The following is a 15,000-nucleotide window of genomic DNA, read 5'->3' as shown; positions in this document are numbered from 1 at the left end:
AAACAGGACAATCGCCTACCCACTCAATTAGCCGGAAAGTTGTCAACTTTTCATTGACACTGATCAATAGCTATAGGTCGTTTTCAGTGTCCCGCAACAAACATATACAATCGAAACCGGTCAATAAAATACGCCAAAAACTTGGGAAGTTAAAGGAGACAAATTCATAAATCACTTAATGAATTCTCAGGTCTGTGCGGTACATCGTTTCCGAGTTATTTGTCAAAGCGTTTCACGCAACTTTACAGAGTTTTGTATTGAGCCGCCATGTTGGTGCACAAACGTTGGGCACCAATATGGCGGCCTGAAATCAACACTAACATCTGGAATTCACTTAGTGATGAAAACGCTTACTTTTCGCTCATGACATAAAATGCACTTGTATAAATATATCTCCCATGGCACTTGAATGCTGAGATTCATAGGCATACACATTTTTTTCAACCAAATAACTTTGTATCATGGTGTCACAAAATTCGGAAATTAAAAATACTGTATTTTCGAAACGAGACGTCATGGAAAAGGAAATTTGAAGAAAGACCTCTTTAACCCTCTATAGCTAAGAATTTAAAACACTTCGCGATTTTGATTTTAGAATTTGTTGACGTCACTGTGAGAACTATCTATGGGCAGAAAAAAAAAGTCATCAGAATTCTCAGAGATCTAGACACCCTTGGTTTCCTTGATTTTCCCCGTACTTGCTCCACTTTGACGGGAGCGGGAGGCACCCAAAATGCTTCTATTGCCGAGTGCTGTCCATTTAGCCAAGCAATATCTGATTTTCTTTCTGGTTACATAAGAGGTCCATACATTATGTTTTGAATTGTTACAATGGAAAATTCAAATAGCAAATTGCAAGTCGGTGGGTCTGGGAAATCGATCACTCTAACTAGGGGTATTATTTGTTAACTCCAAGTCATTGGCCACTTCTGCAACACACTCATATTGCCTTTTAATTTGTTCTTTCGTATGTTTGGAGTAAAAAAAGACTTTAAAAATCCAACAAGATCATCATTAAGTTACTTTTGTATTTGAAAGTACTTTAAGACAGCGGAAATATGAGGCTTCATTTTACGTCTGTGATTTTTCGTACAATGTCTAACTCGGGCTTAACCAGGTAAACCGCTCTTAGCATTCATATTAACTTGTTTTCCCATGGATAATTGACAGAAATTTAGAGTGAATAAAATGTTAAACTTTAAGGTCAAACGTTTTCGATCAATTTGATCATCATCATCATCACTCTGATGATGATCAAATCGATCGAAAACGTTTAGATTCATAATTTAACAGCTTTTACCTTAAAGTTTTATATTCTACTTTTATTGGCGAAATGTACATAATAAAGTACCTATAGCTAGACCAGTCATTATAACCACAGAAATATTGATTTCATTTTATTTTTATTGTTATTTTCTCATTATTTTTTGAGATTATCAGTCCCCTCAGTAAAGTTACACCCTTCTTCCCGTTTCATTCTTTCAGGAATGCATTAAGAGACATCATCTGGTATTTCAATGATTCTATTACCAAAGTGACGCTATGGACGCCGTGGTGTATATGGTTCAGTTCCAATGCCTCTCGTAGATTTTTTTTTATATTCCGGCGCCTTCAAAAAGATAAAAAATATATATTAAAAGGTTACTTCTCCCTCATTCCATAATTCTTTTGTGTCTTCCCACATTTCTTTTTTCTTATTGCGGCTCAAGGAGAAAATTCAGCAAATAAAATAAAGAACAGCGCACGCCAAAGTTAACATTACAAAAAAAAAAAAAGAAAAAAAAACAACTACAAAAAGAACAGCAGTAATAACTAATAAATCACCCCTGAGTATAATTTAATATAAATGTTTTGCAAAAATGCCTTACTTCCATTCTGGCTATGATGTATTTTTTCCCCTTCGTCGGCCTATTTCTCTATGTCTTTCAGCTCAATATATGTCATTCTCACTTGGAATGATAATAGAACGTTTCCAGACTACTTTCTTCACTCCGAACTTTGCCCCCTAACCGCGTTGGCGGGCCAAAACGAGAGAAAAAAAAAAGAAAAAAAAAAGAAAACGCAATGTAGAAGCAACATTTCTTTAAAAAACATGTGCAATTGGGAATGAAGCTGCGCACATGGAACCAGGTAGCTCGATTAGTACAACCCTGGATTTCACTACCAGGAGTCGTTGGCTCCAATCCTCGACCGGGTCATAACACCGGGGGTCTTCAGAAGGTCATTTAAACGGCGGTAAAAGTTTAGACCACCGCGGACAATCACAGTACACTCAAGGCCCGTTTCGAAAAAAGCAAACCAGTATTAAAAAGTATGTAAAACGACTTGTTCGGAGTGAGTCAGTGAGTGAGTGGGTAAGAATTTTTATTTTATTTTATGTGTGTGTGCAAAATCGCTAGCGTACTGTGTAAACTAATGGGGGCATCTAAATAATAACTAAAAAAATAAAAAATATATATAAAAAAAGATATATGCACATGTGTAACTATTGAAAAATGTATGTAACAGACACTAGTTAGTTCTTACATAAAAAAGAGAAAACAGTATTTCCAAGTATTGTCCAGAAGCGTTTTAAAATTAAGCGAAAAGAGTTTGGAAAGTTGTTCCCGGTGCAATGGCTTGGCCTTTTAAATTTCTTGAACGGGGGCATCTACTTTCAGTCCTCAGTTGATTTCAAAGTGCCCAGCAATCAGGCCAAATCCTCCCGACGGCGCTGTTGAGTGGAAACTCCCATCATTCCACCCATATATAACAACTCTTCATCGAAGTGGAAGTAGCTAGTGGTGGATATTTATCGAGCCGCGAGGCGGCTCATTATTCCTCCAACGCTTACAATAGAGACAGTGTGGCCCAGTGGCTAGGGTGCTTACCTTGAGATCCGGAGATCCCGGGTTCAAGACCCACTCTGACCACTCGTTGAATTTGATCTTGGTAGTACCTGGTTCAACTTCCCAGCCGCACTTGTAAATAGCCAACTGGTTTGCCTCCAGCCAGTTGGAATTCTTAGCAGTTGCTGTTGTGTTTCATTGGCCCTGAAAAGCCCCTATAGGGAGCGGTCAATTAAGTATGTATTGTATGTATTGTAATATTGTTGGGCGCAAATCCCGCGCGAGTTGCTCGGAGGTGAATAGCAAAGGAAATCTGGAGTTTGAGCAGCCAATCAGAGCGCGCTTTGAACGCTATCCACTGTTATAGTATATACTAAAATCTATTAGTACCTGAGCCGCTCACTCCACTACCAGAGTCCAGGTGCACGAATAAGTTGAGGTACTTGGTATCCGAACCAAACGTGTTGGTGACACTGCAAGAGTAGAGTCCTGTATCTGCATCTGTGGTGCTGACTATGATGTAGCGCACCCCAGCAACCACGCTTCCGAAACGAATGTGGTCGACTTGTAGTGGTACTTCGAATCCACCTGGAAATACATTCAAAGAAGGATTCACGAAAGGTGACCATGTAGGTATCCAGATAGCATATAATGCAGGTTTAAAAGGACTGGTGACAATTGCGTAAACCCTAAATGAAAAGGAAACGTTAGTTTTAATTGTTACAAATTTTTCTGGGAGATAAACTCGGCTGTAGTTTGTCAGGGTGATACGTCAAGATCCATCCAGGACCTATTCAGGACTCATACGTCAAGACCCTTTCACTTTTTTTTAGAAAATTCCTTATTTGTTTGTTTATTGTGCATCCACTTTTCCACAGCAGAAATTTAGATCTCTTGAAGCTAGATAGGTTAGCTTTTCAAAAATTGTCATGTTATCATAAAATAAGGTTTGTCTTTGTCTGGTCAATTCACTACAACTATCTCAACGTGAAAATACTTAAAACGTTGGCTACCATTAATCACTTTACTTTGTCGAAAAGTGAAAGACAAAATTGTCTAGCGACTTCGTTCTTCGTTCAGACCGTTTGTAACAGACTCACACAATGTTGCTACTTTTTTGTTTATTCATTTTATCTAACGAACAACGCTATGCAACTGCTTTTTTTTTCCTACTTGCCTATGGATGAATCTTGCGGAAAAAAACACAGTGTTAAACCGGTTCCTAATAGCTAACGCGTCTTATTGCAAAAACGATAGGCTTACGACTCTTTTTAATTCTTGGCAATCACAGACAAACCAACTCACGTACAAATAGGCGGAAGAGAGAAGTGAACCCCACACTTATCTGGACAATTTAACTAATTGTCTCTTATAGACGCCTGAACTTAAACCGCACTTCAAATATACAGTCATTTTATTCACCTAGATCTTGGGCCTAACAAAATGAAGAGGGTTCATAGCTCAGTTGGGGGAGCATTGCACTGGCCTCGCAGAGGTCATGGGTCCAATCCCGTTGGGGCCGCCTGAATTTTTCAAGTGTCTACAAGAGACAATTTCTTAAATTGTCCAGATAAGTGCGGGGATCACTTCTCTCTTTCCTCTATAAGCCGCACTTCAAATAAACATTCATTTCATTCACGTAGACACAATTTTGCAGTAATCGAGCGATTCTTCTGCTGCAAGAATCTCCGTCTTCGACGGGTAGTTAATGAGCGCTTTTAAACTGGTTACTGGAAGAGAAGCTGGAAGAGAAAGCTTGGAAAGGAAACTTATAAGGAGCTGCCAATAGTGTCGTCCATAAAAGAAGAAAAATAACCTTGTGGCGTAGTTGACTTTTTGACCACAAATGTAGGTCGAGGTGTTCCGATGCCCATGCATATCAAATCGATGCGGGTATTTTCGCTAACGTTCACTGACATCGACGGTGGTCCAAAGGAAGTTACTGATGGCACACCTGAAAAGTGAACGACCAATAAAGCATTTTTACAAAGGTCTGTTTTCAATGGGACCAAGTCTGCTTTGAGAAGCAGCTAAATTTGCTTCATTCAACCTCGATCGTGGATGGCCAAACCGAGTACTGTTTAAATTGTCTTTGAACACCACAGTTTTGGATACGCCTTTTTTTTTTTAATGAGGACGTCTAATGTTGTAGCTGAGGCGTAACGTTCTTAAATATTTCTGCGACGTGATTCTGAAATCGTTCATAGGATGTTTCAAATTTACATGGTATAGTATTTCAATAAATCGATGCGGTCGTGACCAGGAAACCCAAAGCTGCTTGCTCATTATTGCAAACCAAGACGTTATCATACAATAAGGAAACCATTGTTATCATTTACACAAAACATGGAGGCGCGGTGGCCTCATGGTCAGTGTGCTCGACTCCCGATCGAGTGGTCCGGGCGGGGACATTGTGTTGTGTTCTTGAGCAAGGCAATTTACTCTCAAAATGGGTACCGGCGAAAATGCTGGGGGTAACCCTGCGATGGACTAGCATCCCATCCAGGGGGGAGTAGGAATACTCCTAGTCGCTTCATGCTACGGAAACCGGAGATAAGCGCCGGCCTGGTGGGCCTTCTAGGTTCGTAGGGGTCTTTACCTAACTTTACCTTAAGTATTTGGGTTCATATACATTTATTTACTCTCATTTAAAGTACAAGTGAGCAAAATAAATACGTCCTTAACCGACTCTCAGTCTGAGGAATGTTGTTATTATGTTCTTAACATTTTGGTTAATCTCAGCCTTGACGTTCTTATTTAAAAAGGTTGTTATAAAAGGAGTGTAATCACGAAAACTATAATTTAATCGACAGACTCTGATGGAATCCAATGCAAACAAGACCATCTTTCTTGCAATCATGGTTTTGTTTTTTCTTTGAACGGGTTTTCCTCGTCCTCTAATCCTGTGAAGTAAAAAGCTCACCTCCACAGTCTAACAATGACATAGCATCCGTTGAAACTGTTGTCAACCCGTTCGGGCATTTTTTGCATTCTGTTTCACCGTATTGATCTTGATAGAATCCCACTGAACACGAAGTGCAGCCACCATTGTCAGCAATATCAAAACCATCAACAGAGTACTTTCCTTTGTCGCACAAATCTATAACCATAAACATGGGAGAAATGAACGAAATAATGAATTAGTGGACGAACGAATACAGCAAAATAACAAACGGGCCCAAACAAACCAAATGATAATTAAAGCTGGGCCATTTGCCGTTTGTTTCAAGAAATCATCCATTTATTTTAACCTTTTTAAGGATTGGCTAAAAGGGATAAGAAGCCCAAATACCGATTTAAAATTATATCTTATCAAATGCCATTTATCCATTCCAACTGGGTAGAGAATTACTACCTGTCACTCTTCATGGCACAGACCGTGTCTAAGAGAAACTGGAAATTTCATCTTTCATGTAACCCTTAAATATTTCTTGTAACGACAGCTACAAAAATCGGACTGAAGTTTATTAAATCATTAATCCTCGTTTTGCACTCGAGTTGAGAAATCGCTAAAGGCTGGTTTTCACAAGTGAGAGAACCAGAGTCAGAGTCGGAGTCGGAGTCGTTATCAAAATTGCAGAGCGATACGATTTAGTGAAAATCAAACTGTTGGAGTCGGAAGCAGAATATCGATTCAGGTTATGACTCCGTTGCTTACGATCCAGAGAAAACTGCATTGGCGGAGTCGGAAGCAGAACCTGCGAAATAATAAACCAATCACAATGCTCAATTCCAAGCATTGTGATCGGTTGGTTCTTCTGCTTCTGCTTCCGACTCCAACAATTTAGTTTTCACTGAATCATAAGCGACGGAGTCATAAGCGGAGTAGGAAGTAAATGGGAACGTTCTGTTTCTTCCGACTCCGATTCCGTCGTTAGTGAAAACCAACTTTAAGTGTACTAATCACTAAAATGTCATCCACTGTAGTCTGTGCATTACATTATTTAAGGTTGCGTGCAAAGCAAACTAATATTTCCATTCTATCGCAAAACTGTGACCATGACAAAGTCCTCTTCGCTTTTCAAGAATCAGATGGGTGACAAGTAGTTGTCTGCTACTAAGAGCTACCCACTAAGAGGCCTTACTTCTTACGACAACCATTCATTTGGTCGAACACTCACCAATGCACACTTTTGATCCGTCCATCGGCGTGCTGGAATTGAGGGGACATCTTGTGCAATTGGGACTGGATTCTTCCGTACTTATGTAGCCCACAGGGCACTTCACGCAGTCTTTCAATGCTGAATCGTACTTCATTCCACGCGGGCAATTAACTTAAGAACAAGTGATTGAAGAAAAAAAGCAACAAACACAACCAACCAGTCAAGTGATCATAATCAAGCACTTCCTACCCAGAGTCATCGGTCATTGGTCAACGGACTTTCGCGTGGAGAGAGTCTATCCAGCCCACCACCCGCTGACCAAAGAGTCCGAGGACTCTGGGTATGAGATTGCTATGCAACCAAAAAACCAATCAATCAATAGATCGATCAAACAATATCAACTATAGTCTTAGTATCTCTGGCATAAAAGTTGTTCAATATTATTTGATGCATAACTTACCACAATACGTAATACGATTTTCAAACGGAGCCAAAGTTCCCTGCTTAATTTTACCAGAAGGACAAACATTACTGGCAGGCATCAAAACAGCATCTTGGAGGACGAAACGACGAAAAAACCGTGAGATCTGATCAAGCTACACTAACAGGTAAAATACACAGATAAACAACAAAAAAAAAAGGAAAGAAAAGAAACAAACAAATTTGCAGTGGCTTATTCAGATATATGCTTTTTGTTTTCTGAATCCAGGATCAATTTGGTAATCAGCACTTTTTAAAAGAGATCAGTGAACCTAACGCAGTAGATCGGATAAAGATCCACAAGCTGAAACAGTAAAATATGATTGTTCTTAGAGAATGTCATCATGATTTTAAACCGATTCTCGGAAATTTCCAATCGAAATGCATTTGCAGTGGTCATTGCGATGAAACATCATGTAACTCGTTAGCAAAAAGTTATAATGGTTTAAATGAACCTTAACCGGAAACGGAAAGCCAAGAAAATGCTTGACAAGCGGTTGCTTTTAAGTTGGATAGTCAACTAGGTACACTATGGTTCTATGATTGGGCAAAATAGCGTTATATTCTAGCATTCAACTTGTTACCCGCAAAATGTATTCAATTTCTCCAATTCAGATGAAAATTCCCTATATAATATTTTTTAGTCATATTTTTAAAAATAAATCAAAATCATTTTCTCCTACCGTATCCTTTTTCGTACTCTCCTGCGTAATTAAATGTATAACAAGCCCATGATTCATCGAAGATGGTAACCAAATGGTTTTATAGGCCTGCTAAGTAACTACCATGCCAAACGGTATTGTTTTTTGCCCAAGAGAGGGGTAATCATCAAGTTGATGAATAATTGATTCCAAACATTCCACAATAAACATAAATAAACTCACCAACACAGTCCGGTATCGGTGGCCATTCAAATGTGGGTGAAGTACAGGAAAAGGGAAAAGTGAATTGGAATGTCTGTTTATCTCCGTGACAGTTGATTGAGCATAGTATGAAATCCCGGCTGAATACAGTGCAAAGCAATGATCCGTTATCTGGGTTATCAGGTATCACGCACCTCTTAGCTGTGGATTGAGGATATGCAAATTATATTGAGTTGACTGGTTTATATCAGGCTAAAGTCAACAATAACCCGGTATATAACGAAAGAAAACAAATCCCAAATAACCAAACTTCTTCCTAATGATTCCAGTGTATACGTAATAGCAGTAAAATAAAACTTCGCCATTTAAAATAAAAATATCTAAATAAATTGCGAAATTCCGAGGAGTAGCAAGTCAAAGGTAGACAAAGGGGGAAGCGTTAGTTTAGCCAGCCACACTGTACATCTTTTAGTACTTTTATGTCATTTTAACCTTATTCGAAGGGCCAGTGATTCAACTCCGTTAACCAATATGGCAAGAAAACAAGATTATCATAACTCCTTTTTTAGATAGGAATCAACCATGAAATCAGTCATTATTTCCAAACAAGATCAGAACGTAACTGATCGCAACAGAACTCCCATTTTAATTTGTAATTAATGTATCCACGACTTCTTCAAAGTTTTCCTTGAAGTGAGGTTATTAGTCTCTCCCATCGGGGCTTCTCAGGACTAATCTACAATGCTTTTTGTGGGGGACTTTGGCCACACTGCTTGTTACGCAGTTTACAATTTATTTAGTGAGTGAAAGATGCTCCCGACCAGATTGGGTCAGACCACAACACTGGGGACAACGTCCCCTACTCTTTTCGAGAAGTGGGTGGGTTCTTTATCGTACCATACTATTTAGTTTCCAACAAGGGCTATGAGACGGGAACTCCAGTTTACAGTTCTTATCCGAGAAGACTTGAAAGTGTAGCTATTTGCGGGTGTTATTACAAAGGCAGCACTTTCTCCTTAGTTATTTTAAGACCCTGAGTGTTGGTCCAGCCGGAGTCGAACTCACGATCGACCTCCCGCATGGCAGCCCGTGCTCATTTAGTACTTTCGTATGAATTTGAAAAAGTGTTCGCAATTTGTTTCACGGACCAATGTTTGGCAAGATAAAATAAAGCTTCTCCTTATTCCCTACAAGAAAACTCCTCATATGGGCAGTAAACAGTTCGATTGCCCAATCACAAATCATATTACTGCATTTGAAATGACGTCAAAGCGAAACTTTTCAGAAAGTTCTATGGAGATTATGACGTTGTTTGCATCCGCGTTCGCTAAGCCAATGAGAATTAGCGCTTGTTTGTTTTTGTTCGAGAAGACAATTAAATGCTTCGCTTTTTTGTTTACATTCTGTCTTCACGTTTATTTTCCAAGTTCATATGAAAGTCGCTCTATTCATTTATCTTTTATAAAGATTTTAACCACTTCATATACGTTTGGCCTTATTGAAGGGATTATAATTCTAACAGCAGAAAAGATTTGTTTCATAGCAAAGCCGGTTAGTAAAACATGTTCGTTGGTCGGTAACTTATAACTTCAGCTTAGGCAGACTTGGTTTTAATGGTGGGCATTGAATTACTGGGGCCTAGGCATTACTACATTGCCTACGGTACATGTCGGAACGCCCTTGCACTTACCTTCTAGTGAAACATTAAATTTGCAGCTTACAGACAATCCGGCCTTGTCAAATGCATCATATCGTACTAATGAAGTACGAATCCCAAAGTAATCCCCAGACATGCTTGTTGATGTAACTGACACAATTTCGACATTATCCGAAAATGTTGGCTCCTTCCAAGTAACGTTCTTGCCCGATCCTATTATAGTTTCGTGAATAGCCTGAGGGCAGAAGACAACTCTCGGTGGTTGCTCATCTTAGTAAAAAAAAAGGTAATAAGGCGTTGTCAAGAATACCGCTAGGAAGAATGGTAACTAAAAGCGCAATAAAAGAAGTCTTTGAGTGCCTTTTATACAACATGCCACCTACAATGTAGAGTACTTGCAAAGACTTTTGGGAAGGTCTTTCCATTGAAATTAATTACGACGAAAAACTACAGGGTCGGAAAATCGAAAGTGACTTTCATTTTTAGTTCCAGAACAGATTAAGATTTATCACTTTTGCAAAGGTGTGTTTGGTTTGCGATTTGCTGTTATAGTGAATAAAGAAATTTATCATAACGTTATAAATTTGAATCTCGAAATCAACCATGAACTTACCAACAGTGATTTTCCTTCGATTTTTGGAATAAGAAAGCTGTAACAGAAGGCAGCTTCACAAAATTTGCCCCCTAATCACTAATTTAGCAATACTGGGGTTGCGGTAACGTCGACATTTTGGGAAATCCCATTCCACAAATCTATTTGTCCATTTTTACCTCGCACTATGATAGATGTAGTGCAGTTTGCAGTATCACCCACTTCATTGCTTGCCACATACGTGAGTATTGTTAGACCGTATGGGAACACCAAATTGTTGCGAAATTTTGCTGGGAACAGCTGTATGTTCTGAACATTTGACTGAAGGCCCACAATTAACCCAGTGGCATCATATTCCTTTTTATCTTGTTCAAGAACGGGCGATATACTTGATGGACACCGGACCCAAGGCTTCGGATGTACTAAAAAAAAGAAAGAAATTGACTGACATTTGTGGTTATTCATGTATATATACAGAGAGAGAGAGAGAGAGAGAGATCAAATCAATTATAAAACATTGGGTGTTCGTAACTCTGAGTTTCACGCTTACGCTATGGTCAGACGACGTTATTGCGACAGCAACAAATGAAGTGTACGTACACATTGTGAGGACAATAACAATTAATTACAGGGTGATTTGATGGAAAAGCAATAGAAAAGAGAAGGTCCTGGGAACAAGATTGTGCTCTCTCTCTCTCTCTCTCGATATTGTTGCCTGTTGACAGTAAGCTTAAAGGTCAATGAAAATAAATAATTAATGCAAGCATTAACTGGGTAGACCAACATCAGTATTCTTAAATACCTTTCTCACAAGTTGGAATGGCCTTGTCGTCCCATTCCTCGTTGGCTTGGCACGTCCTAGAAGAATTCCCGTTCAGACGATAGCCGGTGTTACAACTGTAGTAGCATTTTTCCCCAAACAAGTTACCAATTGTTGTAGAGAAGGTTGGAGTTACTGTCCCATTGCTAATAACAGGAATTGCAGGACAAGACTTTCCTGGAGGAACAAGTGAATGAGTGAGTAATGCATACAAGAAAGCATAGCAAATATATAAGCTAGTTAAATATCAAAATAGACACTAATTACCAAAATAACTTGAAAAGAAAGTAATTGGAGTAATTAATGAAATGGTCGATGCATGCATCTTTCGCGGATCTGAAATTACCCTCTAACTGAAAAAGGCCGCGGATGAATGGAATCATACAATGATAAACGCAAGAAGTTTAGAAGATATTTGTAATAATTTCCTGTTATCGTCTTGTTATTTATTGATGTATAATATATATATATATATTAGGCTTTCCCATCTCACCCGTGAAAGAATCCAGGGATACTCACGTTAGGCCAATTCACTATCTCGATAGCTGCGTTGCCAGCGTGGTTGTCCTGATGGTGTAGTGGTCATCACACCCTACCGGTGTTCAGGGGGACGTGGGTTCAAATCCCACTCAGGGCAATTCTTCATGTTTTTCATTCGACATAAATAATCAGTTGATTTACCGGATGGGTTTCATTTCTTCATTCTACGGTCTATATAAATAAGCCTGCATCATTAACTTGATCCCTCTGATTAGCTGATGCCTAAGTTGGTGTTTGCCTGTGAATCGTTAGTCGATCCTTAGGTTTAAGGCTATGAAGGGGCTTAGGCTTTCCCATCTCACCCGTGAAAGAATCCCGGGATACTCACGTTAGGCCAATTCACTATCTCGATAGCTGCGTTGCCAGCGTGGTTGTCCTGATCGTGTAGTGGTCATCACACCCTACCGGTGTTCAGGGGGACGTGGGTTCAAATCCCGCTCAGGGCAATTCTTCATGTTTTTCATTTGACATAAATAATCAGTTGATTTACGGGATGGGTTTCATTTCTTCATTCTACGGTATATATATATAAAGTTGCACATAAACTGGAGAGGAAGACAAAACTTCTCGAAGGTCCAGGAAATTTAATAAAAACGTCTCGGCCCTTCGGCCTTCAACAGTTAATTTTTTTTTTTAAAATAGAGTATAAGTTAAAAATCTAAGGATAAAATGACCTAATTATTACAGCAGTGGAGACTATATAGTCTCTGAAAGACTAACAATGACTATTGTAATGGAATACAATTAAGTAGTAAATTGTATGGTACAATACAAGCCAAAACTAAAGCTTAATCACTAAAACAAAAGTAATGATGTAATACTAAAATCTAGAGTTATGCAAGTGATTCAATCTATTTATGTAATACCGACTACAAATTAGATGGGACTACAATGGAAACAAAAAACCTTTTTATGGAACATTGAAATTGATCCGTTTTTTTGAACGGAATTCACAGCGCTTATTGAGGCCAAATGGCTGCAGTGTGCGCAATTGTGCCGCCCAATAACCCTCCCGCCTTAATAAAGTGTTATCTAAATCTCCATCAGTGTCCATTATCTTCTCAATGACAATGAAATTAAAGTCCGAAAGGTTGTGAGGAAATTTATTGAAATGAATGGCAAGCTCGCACGATTTTTTGTTTCTTTTCATGTCAGATTTATGGTTTCTGAACCTGACTTTAAATGCATTGGAAGTCGAACCAACATACTGCACTTTGCATTTGTTGCAGGAGGCTAAGTAAATAATTCCAGTCGAATTGCATCCAAGGTTTTGTTTGATTTGATACGACCGGCCAGTTGCAAAACTTGAAAATTCACCAGCTTCTAACAAATAATTACAACAGAGATCACATCTTTTGTTGCATTTAACACATCCGCAATTTTCAGCCTCGTCATGGTTTCGACTTCTTTTGAATTTGGAGGGTGCAAGAATGTCCTTCAAATTCTTTGTTCTACGGTATGCTGGAATGACGGATTTGGCAGGAAAAATTTCCCTTACTACTTGGTTGGATTCGAGCAAGTGAAAATGTTTTTTAATGATCAAGGTAGGTAGCCTCGGATTGTAATCGACCACTAAGGGAAAAGTTTTTTTCTTAGTTTTTGTTTTGGGCTTGAGAACATCTGATCTCTCCAATTGCATGGCCTTCTCAAACTGTTTGTCCACCAGATTCCCATTGTAATTTTGTTGTTTGAGGTAGCTTTTGTATTCACTACAGCGCTTCACAAAAGAGGCGTTGGTGGAACAGTTACACCTAATTCTAAGGGCTACTCCATAAGGAATAGCTTTCTTGCAATGATCTGGGTGTGAGCTATTGTGGGGCAAATACAAATGACTATCAGTGGGCTTGGAATAAATATCTGTTGAAATAAAGCAATCTTGTAAAAGGAGAGTAAGGTCCAAAACATTGAGGCTGCTTTCAGAATAAACCAATTCAAATTTAATGGTATGATATAGTGAATTCTTTTGTGAAGCGCTGTAGTGAATACAAAAGCTACCTCAAACAACAAAATTATAATGGGAATCTGGTGGACAAACAGTTTGAGAAGGCCATGCAATAGGCCATTTTACAGTTGTTTGCTCAGCGACCAAGCCTATGAATGGCTGCGAGGCTGCCGGTGACCTTGCATTGATACAGACCTCACTGCTTTTATCATGTAAATTGTGTTGTTGTAACGCTAATTAGTCCATATTAACATTACAAAAGCATGAAGGTTTGTATCAAAACAGGGTCACCGGCAGCCTCGCTTCCATTGCTAGGCCTGGTAACTTAGCCACAACTGTAAAATGGTCTATTGGAGAGATCAGATGTTCTCAAGCCCAAAACAAAAACTAAGAAAAAAACTTTTCCCTTAGTGGTCGATTACAATCCGAGGCTACCTAATATTTCGTTGATCATTAAAAAAACATTTTCACTTGCTCGAATCCAACCAAGTAGTAAGGGAAATTTTTCCTGCCAAATCCGTCGTTCCAGCATACCGTAGAACAAAGAATTTGAAGGACATTCTTGCACCCTCCAAATTCAAAAGAAGTCGAAACCATGACGAGGCTGAAAATTGCGGATGTGTTAAATGCAACAAAAGATGTGATCTCTGTTGTAATTATTTGTTAGAAGCTGGTGAATTTTCAAGTTTTGCAACTGGCCGATCGTATCAAATCAAACAAAACCTTGGATGCAATTCGACTGGAATTATTTACTTAGCCTCCTGCAACAAATGCAAAGTGCAGTATGTTGGTTCGACTTCCAATGCATTTAAAGTCAGGTTCAGAAACCATAAATCTGACATGAAAAGAAACAAAAAATCGTGCGAGCTTGCCATTCATTTCAATAAATTTCCTCACAACCTTTCGGACTTTAATTTCATTGTCATTGAGAAGATAATGGACACTGATGGAGATTTAGATAACACTTTATTAAAGCGGGAGGGTTATTGGGCGGCACAATTGCGCACACTGCAGCCATTTGGCCTCAATAAGCGCTGTGAATTCCGTTCAAAAAAACGGATCAATTTCAATGTTCCATAAAAAGGTTTTTTGTTTCCATTGTAGTCCCATCTAATTTGTAGTCGGTATTACATAAATAGATTGAATCACTTGCATAACTCTAGATTTTAGTATTA

At 38.9% G+C, this 15,000-nt stretch overlaps 1 protein-coding gene across 1 annotated transcript in view; it reads right to left on the bottom strand.

Moving 5' to 3' along the window:
- Positions 1-1,389: 1,389 nt before the first annotated feature.
- The window catches only part of LOC138000657 (signal peptide, CUB and EGF-like domain-containing protein 3), a 33,930-nt gene continuing 20,319 nt past the window's right edge, over positions 1,390-15,000 (bottom strand). Inside the window, exons 12-21 of the mRNA XM_068847221.1 lie at positions 11,326-11,520; positions 10,703-10,945; positions 9,965-10,201; positions 8,296-8,475; positions 7,392-7,484; positions 6,950-7,102; positions 5,752-5,928; positions 4,645-4,782; positions 3,219-3,416; positions 1,390-1,609 (exon numbers count right to left, since the gene is read on the bottom strand). Coding sequence (XP_068703322.1) covers positions 1,596-1,609; positions 3,219-3,416; positions 4,645-4,782; positions 5,752-5,928; positions 6,950-7,102; positions 7,392-7,484; positions 8,296-8,475; positions 9,965-10,201; positions 10,703-10,945; positions 11,326-11,520 — 1,628 coding nt within the window. The 3' untranslated portion in view covers positions 1,390-1,595. The remainder of the gene's footprint in view (positions 1,610-3,218; positions 3,417-4,644; positions 4,783-5,751; positions 5,929-6,949; positions 7,103-7,391; positions 7,485-8,295; positions 8,476-9,964; positions 10,202-10,702; positions 10,946-11,325; positions 11,521-15,000) is intronic.

The sequence above is a fragment of the Montipora foliosa genome, chromosome 4 (genome assembly GCF_036669935.1).
Source record: "Montipora foliosa isolate CH-2021 chromosome 4, ASM3666993v2, whole genome shotgun sequence".
In the NCBI taxonomy this organism is placed as follows: Eukaryota; Metazoa; Cnidaria; class Anthozoa; order Scleractinia; family Acroporidae; genus Montipora; species Montipora foliosa.
Note: the sequence above shows the minus strand (reverse complement) of the source record. Positions and strands in the feature narration are given on the sequence as shown.